This window comes from Oncorhynchus tshawytscha, linkage group LG12, assembly GCF_018296145.1.
Source record: "Oncorhynchus tshawytscha isolate Ot180627B linkage group LG12, Otsh_v2.0, whole genome shotgun sequence".
In the NCBI taxonomy this organism is placed as follows: domain Eukaryota; kingdom Metazoa; phylum Chordata; class Actinopteri; order Salmoniformes; family Salmonidae; genus Oncorhynchus; species Oncorhynchus tshawytscha.
Genome location: NC_056440.1, coordinates 27603583 through 27621751, shown reverse-complemented (window position 1 = coordinate 27621751; position 18169 = coordinate 27603583). Strand labels below are relative to the sequence as shown.

Below are 18169 nucleotides of genomic sequence, written 5' to 3'. Positions count from 1 at the left end.
TTGAGTTTTATTTCATTCTCATAATTATTTACTAATACTGTAGTATAGGCTCACCCTACTTTTTTTGGTACACTGTCCACCCCAACCCTTAAGACAATAGAGCTAAAATGTCTGGATATTTTGCTATCATATTTCTGTAACAACTAGCAAAATAAAGCAGTCAAATTTATCCAAAGGTTTATTATCATGTTGTTTCTTCAAATGCAAAAACGTTCAAACCACACATTTAACAGATAGGTATAACAAGGCAATTATACTCTCTATAAAATGTGAATTCACAGAATGTGTGTAGTAAAATAATCCATAGAGGTAGAAGTAAAAATTTATTGAGTCGATTGTCTCTGCTAAAATTAACAGTGAATTTTCACTTCCCAGGGGACTGAATCAAGTCCATAAAAGATGTTGCAAACCTTTAAGGATCCTAAAATCTCTGATTTTTTTACTCCTAAAATCTCATACAGTACAAAGCACATTTTTGAGCTGGATTGCTTTCCCATCAGATAATTTGACATGACACATTTGTCAATCACTGTGCTTCACACATTTTGATTCTCAGTATCTGGTGTTTTTGATGGTGATCTGTTGAGCCGTCTCAATCTTGAAATCTTTGATACCTAATAGAGAAACAAATCATTGATTTTTAGTCACAATAGTGAGGAAATCAATGTTTAGATCAAAGCAGTTAAGACATTAATTGTATTGTTGAGTAATAACTCGTAAACAACATAAGAAAGTTATCTTCTGCATGTGCATTTGTTTGTGTGTTGACTATGCCACATAACCCTCTGTGTTCTTACCCTGGCTGAGAGTGTTGCCGTCTGAGGAGAGGTGCCAGTATCTGCGGTCGGTCTGTCTAGCCAGTTCCCCATTCACCACACTCAGGAAAGGTCCCCAAAGGCTGGTCTCCTTCTCAAACCTGCAGTGTAGGCAGAGGATGGAGCAAGGAGGACAATTCATAATGTTCTACTTATGATAGGACACTTTAAGCTATTCACAACACTGGGAAGTTTTTTTATTTTTATACAAGACAAATTAGCTCACCAAAAAGTATACATTTGGAACTTGATTAATGTCTCAACAACCAAAAAAACAGAAGCGCCCCATTAACTCACGTGAAGTCAGTGTTGGTCTTTTGAAGGAGTTCAAGGGCATCAACCAACGAGGTGCCCGTTGGCACATCCACAGAATAGACAGCAGATGCCCCATGCGATTTGACCACCTCCACCTTCAGGGCTACATTGGTATGACTCTGTAACACTGTCACTGGCTCCCTGGCCTCCAGGACCAGGCTGTCTGCAGTGGAAAACCACAAAAAAGCAGAGTGAGGAGGCTCACACCTCAAAAACAGATTGACCACTATTTGGTTAGGTGATAATGCAGCACTTGCCATCCTCATTGCGGCACTCCTTGCCCTTGACTTGCAGATAGGATTTCTGCTGGAGAGCAGGCAGAGTTTGGGACATGGCCATGGGGTTGAGATAGGTTCCCTTCCTCACATCTGACCTCATGGCCTCCATGGAGCTAGCACACTCCTGCACCTGGCTGCCCATCGCCAGCAGGGCCTGGGACACCATGTTATTGGCATGCAAAATGCTTGTATTGCACCAATCAGTAATTTACTTAAATGCTGCACATGTTAATATAGGCCTCGAGAGGGAAAGTGGCCCAGTCCTTACCTGCACTGCCAGGCCTGTGCTGAACTCATTGCCCATGTGACCATCAGCCCGCTGGGAGTCCAGTAGCTTCAGCTTGATGAGGTCCAGGGCTTTGTCCAGAGCCGCATCCTGCACCTGGGTGTCAGACTCCTTCAGGCACTGCAGGGCCATCCCAGCCATGGCAAACGTGTCTAAAAAAGGACAGAGGGGATTAAGCAAGGCTATAAGAGTCATCTCCATGAAATCACCTATATAGAATCTAATTGGGAGGGAGCCAGTGTGAGTGAATACATTTTTAAACAGCTTAACTTTAGAAAAACAGATTCAGAGTAGAGAGGCTACTGAATTTCCTAGGTCAGACTTACCAATGCTATCGGAGGCTTCATGTTTGATATGTCCATGCCCTACAGCCCTGATGAGCTTGTTGCTGACGTGAGAGTTGACTCTAACTCCACTCACACACAGTGCCAGCACGCCCAGAGAATACTGGTAGTAGTTAGTCAGAGGACGCTGGCTGACTGCAGCAGAGAACGACAGACATAACAGACAAAATAATTAACAGCAACTGAGAACAAACAAAGAACGGCAGACATTTTATAGAGCATTAACAAAGATGGTAGAGATAGATGGAGGAATGAGGAGGCTTACAGGCGATGTGGTCTTTCTCCAGTTCCATCTGTCTCTTGAGATGAGTCAGCAGGGTCTCGCTCCTCTGATTGACAGTGAAGGTCAGGGTGTTGAGGTCGTAGCAGGAGGCCTTCAGGGCCAGAGTGTACAGGGCCAGGAGACCCACCACTGGCTGGCTGTTGGCCAGAGAGCTGAAAGGAGAGGATACAGGGTAAGGCAGAGAGACGGAAGGTTTTTGAAGGTAAAGATTATTCAATATAATCTTAAATCAAACTATTTGTCACATGCTCCGAATACAAGTGTAGACCTTACTGTGAAATGCTCACTTACAAGCCCTTAACCAACAGTGCAGTTCAAGAAGAGTAAAAAAAAACATTTACCAAATAAACTAAAGTACAAAATAATACAATGTAAAACAATAAAATAACGAGGCTATATACAGGGGGTACTGATACCGAGTCAATGTGCAGGGATACAGATTAGTTGAGGTAATTTGTACATGTAGGTAGGGGTGAAGTGACTATGCATAGATAATAAACAGCGAGTAGCAGCAGTGTCAATGTAAATAGTCCCGTGGCCATTTGAAAGTATCAATTGTAACTGAAAACAAGAAATTGAATACAACCACACTGCAGGTCATTTTTAAGACATGGAATACATCAAATGATATTTGCACTTATTAAGAAGGGCTTTATAAACATGCTATTTTACCTCTCAATATCAGTGTGTAAACCTGTTTTAAGTGCATTCAGGTGATCACTCTCCATGCCAAGGTTGTGGTGAGTGGACAGGCGCAGGGCCAGGTGCACACTGGGATTGGGGGATGTTCCTTCATCCTCCAGAGAACGCAGCAGATTCTTATTGAGTGAGAGGAGCAGCTCACCAGGCTCTGATCCTACAGGATCTGGACACACAATACAGATTGAAAACTGAAGAAACAAGAAAATGATGCCGTATGGAAGTAAAATCACTTCACGTTTAGCATAACCACAAGTTAAATAATTTGCCTAAGGATAACTTCCAATGTTACCAAGAGATATGAGATATGACTAATAAACCCACAGTAAGACAACAAAAGACCTGTTGTGTGCTCACTGAGATCATATAAAGTGTCATCGAGGTCAAAGCATTGCACAACCAGTGTGTTTCCTGTGCTGTATCAGCAATCATGCACACACAATGGAGAAGCAAAGACCTTAGCAACTTAATAACCAAAAGGAATTTCCACAAGGCAGCCAGTGTCCTAAGAATGCCTTCTCCAACGGTCACCTTGATGTAATTGACACATAACAAGTACAACCGGCTCAGAGAGAATCTCAATTGCACACTTCTCGCCTCCTTCTCAAAACCCACTGTCCCTCTTCTCTGATCTCCTCCAATGGGTTTTGAGAAGGAGGCTAGAGGACACAAGGAGTATGCAATTGAGATTCTGCCCAGTGCCAGTGGGGTTTTTCAGGCACTGACATAGACATATGTACTGATAAGAACACCTTAGCGACATGAAATACATTCTGTGCATCAACAGAGCAGAGGTGACAGGACACATGTGAGATTATTTGCATCACAGAAGATTTGTTCAACAAGAGGGGTTGTGGATTATCTATTCAAACTCATCCAATAATCCATTGCAAAATCATTGACAGTACTGCCAGTGGATGAATTGGTACCTGGTCCACCTCTATACTTTCCAACTGGCTCTTCAAATAACTTGTTTTGAGTAAATACATTTGTGAGGAAACTCAGGCCTAGACAGAGGCATGCACATGTTTACCAATCAGGTGTTATTGTGTTTATGGGATAAATTATAGTTACCACAGGGTTTGCTTGTAACCAGTGCCAGCAGTCCACTAAGAATGTATAGGGTATACATTCTGACCAACCTATAGAGGAACAAAACAGCTGGTCTCAATAGATTTAAGTTCAGTAGCCAACTCTGAAGTGAAAATAACATGCAGTGTCCATCCATTCCTTATTGTTTGTTGGCACAGATGATCTATCCCAAACATTACATTTCAAACATTACTAATCTTCTTGTAATGGTCAAGATATACGTCACTTACCTGTAGAGCGAACTTGTCGTAATGAAAGCGTTTGGGTACAGATTTCGGTACAAACTGATTTTATGTTGACATCGCTCTTATGGTCGAGTCACATGACCTGTGATTTGATAAACTACAACATATTTTCCCTTTACAACTACAAGTCCCAGAAGCGAGTGCTCACTTATTTTCTAGAACGTCAACGAGTGTTTTTTTTTTGCGTGCCTCGATTCTTCATGAACATTTGCGAATCGTGCTTGGCTCACTGTTGTTAGCGTCTAACTGCATTCATTCAACCCAGAATTGATTCTCAGAAAAGCGGGACACGTGACAGAGAAAATAAGGAGGTAACGTTATATAAACACAGTGAAAGTGATACAGGTATGTTTGCTAGCTAGATACGTTCAAAAGTTCCAACTGCAACAGATTCAAGTTAAATAAAGGTAGCCCTTTATAATCAGCAAAATATTCGTTTGTTTGCCTTCCTCTTCTGCAATAGATTCGTCTCGGCTATCTATGGCTAGCAAGCTAGCTAACTGAGCTAGCAAGGTCCAACATGACCTGCCTGTTGTTGTGAACCCCCTTTAGACTGTGCGTTTCTTCCTGCCAAATAAAGTTTGCTAGATAGCTACTAGTTAGCTAGCCAGCTGACTTAAGTAGCTAGCTAGTGTTAGCAAGCTTGCCAGCTAGCTACAGTTTCAGGGCCTCCTAACTTTATATAAAAAAGGCAGCTAGCCTAGCCAAGAGTGACAACAATTTACATGATTCTGCGTTAGCACCTAACATTAGCCACAATACCTTAGTGAGTTAGTATTTGTTATGATGGATTGGTGACCAAAACAGTTATGCCTGCTGTACCAAAAATTCCACCCGTGAAATTGTTCATTTTTTTAATCATATATCTTTGTATTTTAGATTAGTCTTCGAAAACTCAATTTATCCTCCTCCCTGTGTTTTCCATTTGCACATCTACCATCCAGAGTTCTGTTCAAACCTTCCACCTCACCTAAACCTGAGGCATCATGCATCATCCTAGCCCCATGAGCAGTGAGCTGGGCTTGTTGCCTGCCATGTACTCATTCCCTGGCCTTATCAACGTCACTGAAATCGGGATCAATATTGGCCCTGCAAATACCTGTCAACACCTGCCGGGAGTGTTGCCCCCAAACACGTGAGTAGAGGAGTCTAGTGATGAGAGCACTGCACTACACACACATATGTAACCATGTGCTTTACAGGAGATTTGCCAGAACCAGACTTTCTAACACATTACAATTCACTTCCATTTCTTTATCTCTTATTGCTATTCCTTCAGGAGTTGGGAGAGACGATGCATGAGAAAGCACAGGAGGAGAGCAGATGACGAGTAAGTTAAGAATGGAAAAAAAATCAATAATATTAACATTTAGTGTTTATTCTGAATCGCATTTTAGTTTCAAATGTTAAATGATTTGCTTCAAAACAATGTTTGTTCTCCAGAGGATGCAGTGCCAAAAAGAGGAGGCTGATGGAAGAGGCAGGATGCGATCCTTTGGATTACCTCAGCCCCAAAGTGTTTCATAACTGGCCACCAGGCAACAGCAGCCCCCCTCTACCTGAATCATCTAGCCAAGCACTCCCCCAGCCCTGTCTGGGGACTCAGGACCTGGGGCTGCCCTTATCCGGGTCTTCTTCCACTCTGGCCTGTCCAGAAGCAGAAGGCTCCTGCATGGAGGTGGAGGCAGCACAGAGGAGACTGCAGGAGATTGAGGAGAGGTGAGTCATGAGACCATATGGGGGCAACCATATGGGGGCAATGTGAGAGTCCAGACTACTGGCCATAACTCATCATAATTATAATGTGCTTTATTACTGTATATGATTTGTATCAGCTTTACCACCATTTATTTTGTCTGCACAGTGCATTACACACTCTGTATAAACACTGTCACACAGTGAAGTTAGTCTCTTTCTGTCAGGATCACCCTGGAGGATGATGACGACGATGAGGACCTGGATGTGGAGCCAGCACCCAGGAGGCCCATGCTGGTGATGTCTGACAGTCTGAGGGAGGGGCTTCAGCGTGGCATCAGTGACATCCTCCCCCACACTGTGGCCCAGTCTGTGTACGTACCTTTTCCTTCTTATACTCCACCTTAGAGGAACCTTTAATTGAAGTACCTACCCATCTGTTATTGTAGCCAGTAGTGAATAATCATTATAACTTTGGGAGGTGTCCACTATTTATTTCTCTCTGTCAGTCTCGTCGACTCACCTGTTCCTCGTCTGTTACTGTAGGAGCCACTCCTGTATGGAGCTGGTAGTATGGCGTCCCCCAGAGGTTGCGCTGGCCCGGCGGCTGAAGGACTCCCTACAGAGGCAGAGGAAGCAGCAGATTACCAGCAGGCAACCCCCGAGCCCTAGTGCCTCTCTGAGTTCCCTCACCCCCACAAACACCCCAGGGGAGACATACTCCCCTATGTATTGCAGCCCAGGGGCAGGTGCCCACAGCGCTGGAGAGGAGGACATGGAGCTGTAGGGCCTGGGAGAACCAGCATCAGTTGTGCCGAGAACAGCTACAGCTCTCAGCCTTGGTTCACTTTGTTGACCTTCGAGAAGCCATGGAGAGGCAGAGAAGACAGCATAGACAGATCCAAAAGCTTCATAGTGATATGCGTTCACATGCTATCAAGGTTATCAGAAGCTCCTAGTTCCCAGTGGAAATTTTACTTGAACGACTCTCCATGTTGGAATTACAAGTGGGAAACTGAGAAAATGTTGTTACTCGAGATGTGATGTTTCAAAACTGACCGTTCACCTTTTCAAACAATCAATTTGACAAATACAACCATATCAATATTGATAATCTAGCTAGTTTGACCCTATTGTCAATGTTAAGCAAACTTGCTAGCTAAAATCTTAGTGGTTGAAGAATTGTTAAGACTTCAAAAGCATTTGAACACAATCATATCGGACTTCCCAGTTTCCCATTTCTCACGAGCGTGTGAAGCCACCATATTCAACGTCCACTTTGGTTCAAGACCAGACTGTTGGGCAGCATGGCATGTGTATGCCACTTGGCCAAAAGAGGGCAAGCAACCCCTTTCTTTGCGTTACAATCAGATAATGCTGGATTTTAGTCTTTACTATGATCCAGGAAAATATGCAATGGGACAAATTGTAACAAGTACCACAAAGCCACAGTCATTTACAAAAGACACCTTTTAAAGCTATAATATGTAACCTTTTGGGCGACCTGCCAAAATTCACATAGAAATGTGTGTTATAGATCTGCCATTCTCATTGAAAGCAAGTCTAAAGGCGTCCTTATGCTTCCCAGCCAAAACAGTTAGGAACAGTTTGTGCATATATTATGACATTTTGAAATGTTTTTGTTTGTTTTGGACTTCGGTAACGGTTGTTTCGGGCAAACGTTTTTTTTCTTGAGGCAAGCCGAAGTCTGTAGCCAAAGTCTATGCCCCTTCGTCAGTGGTTGGTCAACCGTAAAGATTCTTTAATAGTTTTTGTTGTGATTCAACAGGAGACGACTTGTTTTGCACCAAATATCTTAGTTAAATGTAGAATTGCGCGACTAAGATCTCCTTGGGAAAAATGTCAATTAATGACAGATTTCTTGAGTTATCTTAGATGAATTCTGACTACTTTGAGGAAGTGTATACAGGCTACGGTGTCTCAAAATAGACAAATGGTACTATTGCCGCTTTTTACCTGTTTTTCAAGCAAAGGTCTTAAGGGAGTATGTGAGCACACTTGTTCCGCTGGCCTAGCCGAGTTTGGCTAGGCACCAGCTGAACTGAAGCATGCTGATGCCTTAAGAAGTGTTAGTTCTGTTCTATGTGCACTATTTCTATGCTTCCCGTTCTTGAAATTCGTTTTTGTCTTTTACTTTCGGTTTTGCACACAGTTGAAAATATAATATTTTTGGTTATGGAATATATATTTAACAGCGTTTTAGATGGTACAATGATTCTATACTTGCTTGTTTTGTCACATAAACTGAAATTAGGCGAACTAATAGAATTTTCGCAACCAGGAAATGGTGGAGGGATTTCTGCATAGTGCACCTTTAATGGAATGTTTCAGTTGAAACTTTAAGACCAGTGCCAGCACACTCTGTTGTAATCCTAATGTAACAACTTGGCTAAGTGGTCTGCTTAGCCAACTTGGAGAAGTCTCTGTTTTGTTGTAGTTACATTAAATGCAAGCAAATATGACCTGTGCTCAGCAAATGCTTTGTTTTACAGAGGACAAGGGTGTAAGACATTGAGCTCAGATTGTCACTATGAACGTTTTATACTCAGCGTTTAGCTTGGGGTTATGTTTTTAAGAACAGTTACTTTTCAAAGCTGGTTTGGTCCTTTTTTTCGCATTCAAGAAAAAGTTTTCTGGAAGCATGTCAGCTGTCTTGAAACTGTTGTAATGTGTTGTAAGCTACAATATACCAGTTTGCTTTGGAGGGAAGATGGCTATGATGCTCTACCTACAATAATGTGAAAAATAATGCAATTCACCGTCATTGTACATTTTGATTGTATCCTTAATATGCACTTTAGACATTAGCCAATGTCTACATTGGGCATGATGATTACAATAGCTCTCTTGCAACATAGCAATCAACTGTTACAAGATGACTTGTAGCTTCAAAGGATCCTTCTGATTGCAGCCTGGTCACGTGATCCTACCTCCTATAGAGACATCTCCTGAATATGCAGACATGTCAGTCGATCAAACATTCACTCACTCCCCAGCCTTTAGACGAGCAGTTAAACTTAACTGCTTTAAAGCCAGAGGAATGTGAACTTAACAACCCATTTTGTTATTGTGACCTTTAGGCCATTTACCCCATTTAGGATGTCATCCATTTTATGAGCGTGGTTACACGTGGTCTGCGGTTGTGAGGCTGGTTGGACGTGCTGCCAAATTCTCTAAAACGATGTTGGAGGCGGCTTATGGTAGAGAAATGAATTAATTCTCTGGCAACAGCTCTGCTGGACATTCCTGCAGTCAGCATGTCAATTGCACTCTCCCTCAAAACTTGAGACATTTGTGGCATTGTATTGTATGACAAAACAGCACATTTTAGAGTGGCCGTTTATTGTCCCCAGAACAAGGTACACCTGTGTAATGATCATGCTGTTTAATCAGCTTCTTGATATGCCACACCTAGCAGGTGGATGGAATATCTTGGCAAAGGAGAAATGTTCACTAACAGGGATGTAAACAAATTTGTGCACAACATTTGAGAGAAATAAGCTTTTTGTGCGTATGGAAAATTTCTGGCATCTTTTATTTCAGCTCATGAAACATAGGACCAACACTTTACATGTTGCGTTTATATTATTGTTCAGTATGGTTGCCCTAGACTCTATGGTGACCAGATGGCACAATTCTACCCAGGGCAGTTCTTACATCTGTCCCGTATTTCAGACTTCTCAATCATTTGATGAGAATTGACATTGATATTGATTGCGTTCCAAGCCGTCTATTTTTGGAGGGGTGTGGACATGAAGCGAGGATTATAAAGTAGTATAATTTTTAATTTGGGTAAAGTTATTATTTTGAGTTAAAATATATATATAATTGTAATCCAACTTAAAATAAAACATTTACCCAATTTAAAAATTATACTTCCATCCAAAAATAATACATTTCAATCCAACTCAAAGAAATGCATTTACCCAACAAAACAATTCCAATTCCATTCAAATCAAATTATTTCAATCGGTTTACCCACCGCAAAATAATCCAAATCAAAATTCTATTTTTTTAACGGATTGTGCTAACCCTTACCCTTTAAGGGCACATCCTGTTAATCCTAACCCTAACTTTAAGGGCACATCCTGTTAATCCTAACCCTTACCCTAACTTTAAGGGCACATCCTGTTAATTCTAACCCTAACTTTAAGGGCACATCCTGTTAATTCTAACCCTAACCCTTACTTTAAGGGCACATCCTGTTAATCCTAACCCTAACTTTAAGGGCACATCCTGTTAATTCTAACCCTTACTTTAAGGGCACATCCTGTTAATCCTAACCCTTACTTTAAGGGCACATCCTGTTAATCCTAACCAGTGAACTACTTCAGCACTAAAAAAGCTCCTTTGTAGCTTCGTGTTAAGGCTCCCCCAGGTCCTATATGGTGATGTTAACCCCAGTAATGCATCTCATCTCCCCTTCCAATTTCTTCAGCTTCCTCTGCTTCTACTCTTGTGCCTTTCTGCACCACAAACATAACTAGATGTAATAGATTGTCTGTAAGAAATATCTTCTCCTGCCACAGCATAACTAATGTGCAATTTTGATGGCTAAAGTATATCACTTTTTATTTTACCTTTATTTAACCAGGTAGGCTATTTGAGAACAAGTTCTCATTTGCGACAGCGACCTGGCCAAGATAAAGCAAAGCAGTTCGACACAAACAACACAGAGTTACACATGGAATAAACAAACATACAATCAATAATACAGTAGAAAAATCTATATACAGCATGTGCAAATGAGGTAGGATAAGAGAAGGCAATAAATAGGCCATGGTGGCGAAGTAATTACAATATAGCAATTAAACACTGGAATGGTAGAATGTGCAGAAGATGAATGTGCAAGTAGAGATACTGGGGTGCAAAGGAGCAAGATAAATAAATAAATACAGTATGGGAATGAGGTAGATTGGATTGGCTAGTTTACAGATGAGCTTTGTACAGGTGCTGTGAGCTGCTCTGACAGCTGATGCTTAAAGCTAGTGAGGAAAGTAAGAGTCTCCAGCTTTAGTGATTTTTGCAGTTTGTTCCAGTCATTGGCAGCAGAGAACTGGAAGGAGAGGCAGCCAAAGGAAGAATTGGCTTTGGGGGTGACCAGAGAGATATACCTGCTGGATCGTGCACTACAGGTGGGTGCTGCTATGGTGACCAGTGAGCTGAGATAAGGCAAGGCTTTACCTAGCAAAGACTGATAGATGACCTGGAGCCAGTGGGTTTGGCAACGAGTATGAAGCGAGGGCCAGCCAACGAGAGCGTACAGGTCGCAGTGGTGGGTAGTATATGGGGCTTTGGTGACAAAACGGATGGCACTGTGATAGACTGCATCCAATTTGTTGAGTAGAGTGTTGGAGGCTATTTTATAAAAGACATCTCCGAAGTCGAGGATCGGTAGGATGGTCAGTTTTACAAGGGTATGTTTGGCAGCATGAGTGAAGGATGCTTTGTTGCGAAATAGGAAGCCGATTCTAGATTTAATTTTGGATTGGAGATGTTTAATATGAGTCTGGAAGGAGAGTTTACAGTCTAACCAGACACCTAGGTATTTGTAGTTGTCCACATATTCTAAATCAGAACCGTCCAGAGTAGTGATGCTGGACGGGCAGGCAGGTGCGCATTTAGTTTTACTTGCATTTAAGAGCAGTTGGAGGCCACAGAAGGAGAGTTGTATGGCATTGCTCATCTGGAGGTTAGTTAACACAGTGTCCAAAGAAGGGCCAGAGGTATACAGAATGGTATGATAACATTGTAGAAACTACTGAACAGAGCTGCGCTACAGTGAGTTGAGATGTTTTCTAAGGAGAATGGGATGACTAGTGTGAGGGCAATTTCTGTTAAACCTTACTAATGCTTGTGTACTAAAATATAATTCTTTAGGTCTAGGGATTGGGCTTGAGATAGTTTCTTTAACAAACTCATATAAAGATAGAAAAGTGTGTGCTCATTAACAAGAGGCCTGTTCTAACTGTTTGTGTGTGTAGAATGACCCCATTTCGTCTGGGCACTCAGCCAAGAATATGACAGAAACTGACTGGTACTTCTTATGTTAACTGGAGACAGAGTAAAGGTTATATGCTGCACACCAGTAACAGAGCTATTGTTCTGTTTGGAGCCTGTTTCTGGGCGAAAGATACATGTTCTGTGTGTGACCAGTACGGCCATATATAATCTGGGCCGACAGTCAAAAGCACTTGCCCAACTTGAACTGTTGAGCTACTGTTAGAGAAAGTATGTCTGGAGTGACTTCCTGTCATTCTGGCGCTTATTGTCCTCACTCAGTTGCGACAGACTGAGGCAACCTTTTCACCCAGTTGTCTCCCCCACACACACATACATAGGGTCACGTGTTTTGGAGATGCTTGCATGGGGTAACTTGACTATATAAATGATCCTGTGCTCTGTGTACAGGGAGGCTCTCACTCCATCTCACCTGTGGGGGTGGGGCAACCAGCCTCATTATGGTAATATGTTTATGGTAATACCTTGATTGATTATTGATTTTGCCTCTCCTCATTTTTAGTTAAAGGTAGAATTTCCACCACACGAGTTAATGAGTTAGAGTCAAGGCTTAGTCTCTAGACATGCTGTCTCAATGGTAAAGTCCCTTACCACCCCTTTAACAACTTTGCTTTGCACCTGCGGAGTGGAAAAAATGGAAAGGCTGAACACAACAGAACACTTCCCAAAGTCTGTTAATGATATAACCAAAGCCTGCACACCTTCGTCAGAAACATGGGCCAAAAGTAAAGTGACTACTTCAATAGTCCTTTAAAAGTCCCCTCTGTGTACATAATGTGGGATTTGATGGTACAAACCTCTCCAGTTTGGCTCTCAGCTCCTCCTCAAACTTGCATGCCAAGCAAGCCATGGTCTGTTCTTTCTACTGTCCCATGCTCCTCTGCACCAGGCACAGTTCCTGGTCTTTGGCTTGCAGCTGCCTGCGCAGGGAAGCAGCCACACCACCTGCCTCGTCTCCACCCTTCCACACCTGGGCCCGCTGCAGAATACTCAGCTCCTCAATTTGCTCCTGTAGCATCAACATATGACGTGGACAGAGTGTGTGTGTGTGTCTGTCACAAAGATAGTCAGCTCTATACCTGAATGAGTCTCTCCTTCAGTGAGTCCAAGGCCTGCTCTTTCTTTATCCCCATTGGTTCTCTCTAAATACGTAACTTCCGCTCCTAAAGCACACAAATCTGATTCTTAACAGTGTGTGTAACGCAACAAGAATGTAAGCATGTTTCTATGGGCTGTATATCGGTGTGTTTTGTGTGTATTTAAGTGAGTGTGTCTTCCTGAACACACCTTGTCCCGGCTCAGCTGCTGAGTGCTGCGTCTCTGTGAGTCCAGCTCCTGCTGTGGTCGAATGATTGTCTGCAGAAACTGCTCTTTGAGGGCCTACAGGGTTTGGAATGCCTGGGCCACCATAGGACTGCAGCACAGCACCAATATAGAGCACAACAACAAAATATTAGAATACACAGTACTATATACAAATTCATATGCTGATCAAGAATAGTGTGCTTCTATAAGAATATGAGAATGTGTATGTGTGAAAGAGTACCTGTGTGGGAGCTGAAGGGAGCAGTGTTCCAGCAGGTGCTGCAGATCCTGACACTACCCCCAGCTCCTGGGCCCAGTGTCATTCTGCTGCTCTAGCTTGGCTGTGGCCTGCTTGTGGATGTGGCCTGCTTGTGACTGTGCTCCCCCTTGGCCTTGAGATAGAAGTCTCTCGGCCCCAGCTTTGATGCAACTGTACTGACCTCGCCTTCTTCATGATAGCAGGGTGGTCAGGCCGTGGCTTGGGTGGTTAATATTCTTGACAATCTTTTTGGCCTTCCTGTGACATCGGGTGCTGTAGGTGTCCTGGAGGGCAGGTAGTTTGCCCCCGGTGATGCGTTGGGCAGACCGTACCATCCTCTGGAGAGCCCCGAGGTTGCAGTGCAGTTGCCATACCAGGCAGGATGCTCTCAATTGTGCATCTGTAAAAGTTTGTGAGGGTTTTAGGTGCCAAGCTAAATTTCTTCAGCTTCCTGAGGATTTTCATCACACTGTCGGTCGGTGTGGGTGGACCATTTCAGATCGTCAGTGATGTGTACGTAGAGGAACTTGAAGCTTTCCACCTGCTCCACTGCGATCCCATCAATGTGGAGAGGGCTGTGCTCCCTCTGCTGTTTTCTGAAGTCCACAATCAGCTCTTTTGTTTTGTTGACGTTGAGTGAGAGGTTATTTTCCTGGCACCACTCACCCAGGGCCCTCACCTCCTCCCTATAGGCTGTCTTGTCATTGTTGGTAATCAGGCCTACTACTGATGAGTCGTCTGTAAACTTGATGATTGAGTTGGATGCGTGCATGGCCATGCATTCATGGGTGAATAGGGAGTACAGGAGGAGGCTGAGCATGCACCCTTGTGAGGCCCCTGTGTTGAGGATCAGTGAAATGGAGGTGTTGTTTCCTACCTTTACCACCTGGGGGAGGACCGTCAGGAGGTCCAGAACCCAGTTGCACAGGGTGGGGTTTAGACCCAGGGCCCAAAGCATAATGATGAGCTAAGAGGGTACTATAGTGTTGAATGCTGAGCTATAGTCAATGAACATCATTCTTACATAGGTATTCCTCTTGTCCAGATGGAATAGGACAGTGTGCAGTGCGATGGAAATTGCATCGTCTGGATCTATTAGGGCGGTAAGCAAATTGAAGTGGGTCTAGGGTGTCAGGTTAGGTGGAGGTGATATGATCCTTAACTATCCTCTTAAAGCACTTAATGATGACAGAAGTGAGTGCTACGGTCATTTAGTTCCGTTACCTTTGCTTTCTTGGGTACAAGAACAATGGTGGACAATTTGAAGCAAGTGTGGACAGCAGACTGGGATAGGGAGAGATTGAATATGTCCATAAATACTTCAGCCAGCTCTTCGCATGCTTTGGGGATGCGGCTAGGGATGTCGTCTGGGCCAGCAGCCTTGCAAGGCTTAACACGATTAAATGTCTTATTCACGACGGCAACAGAGAACAAGAGCCCACAGTCCTTGGTAGCGGGCTGCGTCGGTGGCACTGTGTTATCCTCAAAGCGGGCGAAGAAGGTGTTTAGCTTGTCCGGAAGTAAGACGTCGGTGTCTGCAACGTGTCTGGTTTTCCCGTTGTAATCCGTGATTGTCTGTAGACTCTGCCTCATACATCTCGTGTCTGAGCAGGTGAATTGCGACTCCACTTTGTCTCTGTACTGACATTTTGCCTGTTTGATTGCCTTACGGAGGGAATAACTACACTGTATTCGGCCATATTCCCAGTCACCTTGCCACTGTTAAATGTGGTGGTTTGTGCTTTCAGTTTTGCCTGAATGCTGACATCTATCCATTGTTTCTGGTTTGGGTAGGTTTTTATAGTCACAGTGGGTACACCATCTTCTATACACTTCCTGATGAACTCAGTCTCCGTATCTGTGTATTCGTCAATGTTATTTTCAGAGGCTACCCAGAATATATCACACTCCGCGTGATCAAAACAATCTTGAAGCATGGATTCCGATTGGTCAGACCAGCATTGAATAAACCTTAGCATGGGTACTTCCTGTGAGTGTCTTCCTATAGGAAGAGAGGAGCAAAATTGAGTCGTGATCAGATTTGACAGAGGGCCTGGAAGGGCCTTGTAGGCATTTCAAAAAGTTGAGTAGCAGTGGTCCAATGTTTTTCCAAATTTGCTTTGTTAAAATCTCCAGTTACAATAAAAGCTGCCTCAGGATATGTGGTTTCCAGTTTGCATAAAGTCCAGTGTAGTTCTTTGAGGGCCGTCGTGGTATTGGCTTGAGGGGGAATATACACGGCTGTGACTACACCGAAGAGAATTCTCTTGGGAGGTAATACGGTCAGCATTTTATTGTGAAGTATTCTAGGTTGGGTGGACAAAAGGACTTGAGTGTCTGTATGTTATAACAATCACACCATGAGTGGTTAATCATGAAACATACACCTCCGCCTTTCCCGGAGACTTCTTTATTCCTGTCTGCGCGATGTACTGAGAACCCAGTTAGTTGTATGGACGGGTACAGTATATCCCGAGAGAGTCATGTTTCCGTGAAACAGAGTACGTTACAATCTCTGATGTCTCTCTGGAAAGAGATCCTCACCCTGCACTGGTTTACTTTATTATCCAGAGACTGAACATTAGCGAGTAATATATTCGGAAGCAGTGGATGTTATGCACGCCTCCTGAGTCAGACAAGAAGTCCACTCTGAATACCTCTTCTCTGCCGGCTGTGTTTTGAAGCAGCCTCTGGAATAAGTTCAATTGCCCTGGGGGCTGCGAACAATTTGGGAAAGTTGTATTCCTGGTCGTAATGCTGGCGAGTTACCGCTGGTCTGATATCCAAAAGTTATTTCCGGGTGTATGTAATAACACACCAAAAAAATACTGCAAAGTTGCTTAGTAGCTAAAAGCAGAGCTGCCATGTCTGTCATCGCCATCTTACTTCATAAACTGTACATTATATGTTGTCATGTATGTAGTGATCTCTAGATGCTAGTTCAGGAGGTGGTAGGCCTCTCATCATCTGCTCCATGTTCCTGCGCAGTCTCTGTAGCTTAGCTTGGTGCTCCTCTCTCAAGGACCTACTCAATACAGTCAGAGCAGACACCAGCTCCCTCTGCTGCACAAGGCACTCACTCTCCAGGTCCTGCACACTCTGACAGAGCGGGGAGAGAGGAATGACGTACTGTATCTATTCTTCACCCGTTTCCTTTAATTCATGGTAATTAAGTTAAATCTGATGGTTTGTTGGTGACCAGTGATCTTGGTTCTGTTTACTGTAGTTCCACCACTTTGTTTTGAAGAGCCAGGGCATTCCTCTTCTCTCTCACTCTCCAGAGCATCCCGGGCTTGCTCCTCCAGTATCCTACACTGCACCTGTAAAGCCTCTTCTTTCTCTACCTCCCATTCTTTCTCTACCTCTATGGTGCTGTGTATCTAAGGTAGAAAACAGATACGGTGTTATCCTGTTTGTTTAAGTTTTAGAATACATTTCATCTGACATAGAGTAGGAGACACAGGGAGTAGAAACCTATACCAACTGCTGATCCTCAGCATACAGCTCCTTCTCTCACCTCACCATAACCCCCTTCTACTCATTAAGATTCTCCTTCAGCTTCCTTCCTTCCCCCCTCCTCCGTTATCTGCAAAGGAAACTGTAAGACTGACCCGGGACTCTCTGTTTCAGAGGTTGGGTTAAAGGACAGGACATCCTGAGATACTGACCTGGATGCAGCTCTGTGTGGACTCAATGTGCTGTGTGTGAGAGATGGCTTGTTTTCTGAAAGCAACTGTTTTCTTTTCCTCAGCTTGCCTATGAGCCTGGACACACACCAGCAAGAAAAACATCAGTGTTTGAATCTGATAGAACATAAAGGAAATACAGGGATCTTTGCAAATTTTCAATAAACCCAGTTGTCGGAGCCTCTCACATGCTGGATGTGTTCCTAACCACTAGGCTACCTAAAGCAAACCTCTTCCTTCAACTTCTTCAGCTCTCAATGTTAAAGGAGACAAACAAAACCACCCCTTACATACTGCACACACACATTTAACTACATATGCTCTCACACACTTACATGCATTTATACGCACAGTTAAACAGTCTCATCCATAGACACTGTGTTCTAGAGGCTACCCAGCCCATCAACCATCTGTGTGAGTGCCTGCTCCTGGGTCTCTCTCAGGAAGATGCTGTGCTGCTCCCTTAGGTTCTGGAACTCCCCGTGCAGCCCATCTGACTTCAAGGCACTCCTCTCGTCCTGGAAAGCCAACAGCTGTAGCTCCTTCTGGGCTGATATCCTCTCCAGAGACCCCACACTGCTCTCATTCACCCGCAGCTCTTTCTGCAGCTCACACACGTGCACCTCCACTGCCTGAGAGACAGAGAGTGAGATTTTGAAACAAATATTGAGGTGTGGTGAAAGCCTAGGTAGTTGGTACCTCTTCATGCTCCTGTTTCTGCCTGTGTTTCTCCTTCAGACCTTCAAACCTGTCCCTCAGTGACCTCTCCCCTCAGTCACAGACTGGAGCACCTCACAAGCCTCGTCCAACTTCTGCTACATACAC

The 18169-nt window shown here is 43.6% G+C and overlaps 2 protein-coding genes across 4 annotated transcripts; one reads left to right on the top strand and one right to left on the bottom strand.

Annotated features, from left to right (window-relative positions):
* Positions 1-160: 160 nt before the first annotated feature.
* LOC112262846 (transcobalamin-2) lies at positions 161-4470 on the bottom strand. The gene is made up of 10 exons (XM_024438636.2): positions 4343-4470; positions 4095-4162; positions 2994-3186; positions 2304-2473; positions 2021-2173; positions 1677-1846; positions 1388-1562; positions 1113-1293; positions 798-916; positions 161-614 (listed from the first exon to the last, which is right to left on the bottom strand). The coding sequence occupies exons 2-10, from the start codon at positions 4150-4152 to the stop codon at positions 553-555; spliced, it is 1281 nt and encodes a 426-aa protein (XP_024294404.1). The 5' UTR covers positions 4153-4162; positions 4343-4470; the 3' UTR covers positions 161-552.
* Positions 4471-4550: 80 nt separating this feature from the next.
* LOC112262849 (coiled-coil domain-containing protein 117) lies at positions 4551-8233 on the top strand. 3 transcript variants are annotated; one of them, XM_024438644.2, is made up of 6 exons: positions 4551-4668; positions 5302-5492; positions 5637-5687; positions 5801-6076; positions 6280-6426; positions 6599-8233. In XM_024438644.2, exons 2-6 carry the CDS (start codon positions 5344-5346, stop codon positions 6837-6839), a joined length of 864 nt encoding a protein of 287 aa, XP_024294412.1. In that variant the 5' UTR covers positions 4551-4668; positions 5302-5343; the 3' UTR covers positions 6840-8233. The 3 variants fall into 3 exon arrangements, with proteins under 3 accessions (XP_024294412.1, XP_024294410.1, XP_024294413.1); XM_024438642.2 differs by having other exon boundaries at positions 4551-4702; XM_024438645.2 differs by having other exon boundaries at positions 4551-4764.
* The last annotated feature ends 9936 nt before the right edge of the window (positions 8234-18169 follow it).

Bases quoted from the DNA above. Each gene is read 5' to 3' on its own strand.
- LOC112262846 (XM_024438636.2), bottom strand. From the start codon at position 4,152: ATGTATACCCTATACATTCTTAGTGGACTGCTGGCACTGGTTACAAGC. The intron at 2,474-2,993 runs GTAAAATAGCAT...CTCTCCTTTCAG, and splicing joins TTACACACTGATATTGAGAG to CTCTCTGGCCAACAGCCAGC. The intron at 2,174-2,303 runs GTAAGCCTCCTC...TCTCTGCTGCAG, and splicing joins GGAGAAAGACCACATCGCCT to TCAGCCAGCGTCCTCTGACT.
- LOC112262849 (XM_024438644.2), top strand. From the start codon at position 5,344: ATGCATCATCCTAGCCCCATGAGCAGTGAGCTGGGCTTGTTGCCTGCC. The intron at 5,688-5,800 runs GTAAGTTAAGAA...TTTGTTCTCCAG, and splicing joins AGGAGGAGAGCAGATGACGA to AGGATGCAGTGCCAAAAAGA. The intron at 6,077-6,279 runs GTGAGTCATGAG...TCTTTCTGTCAG, and splicing joins CTGCAGGAGATTGAGGAGAG to GATCACCCTGGAGGATGATG.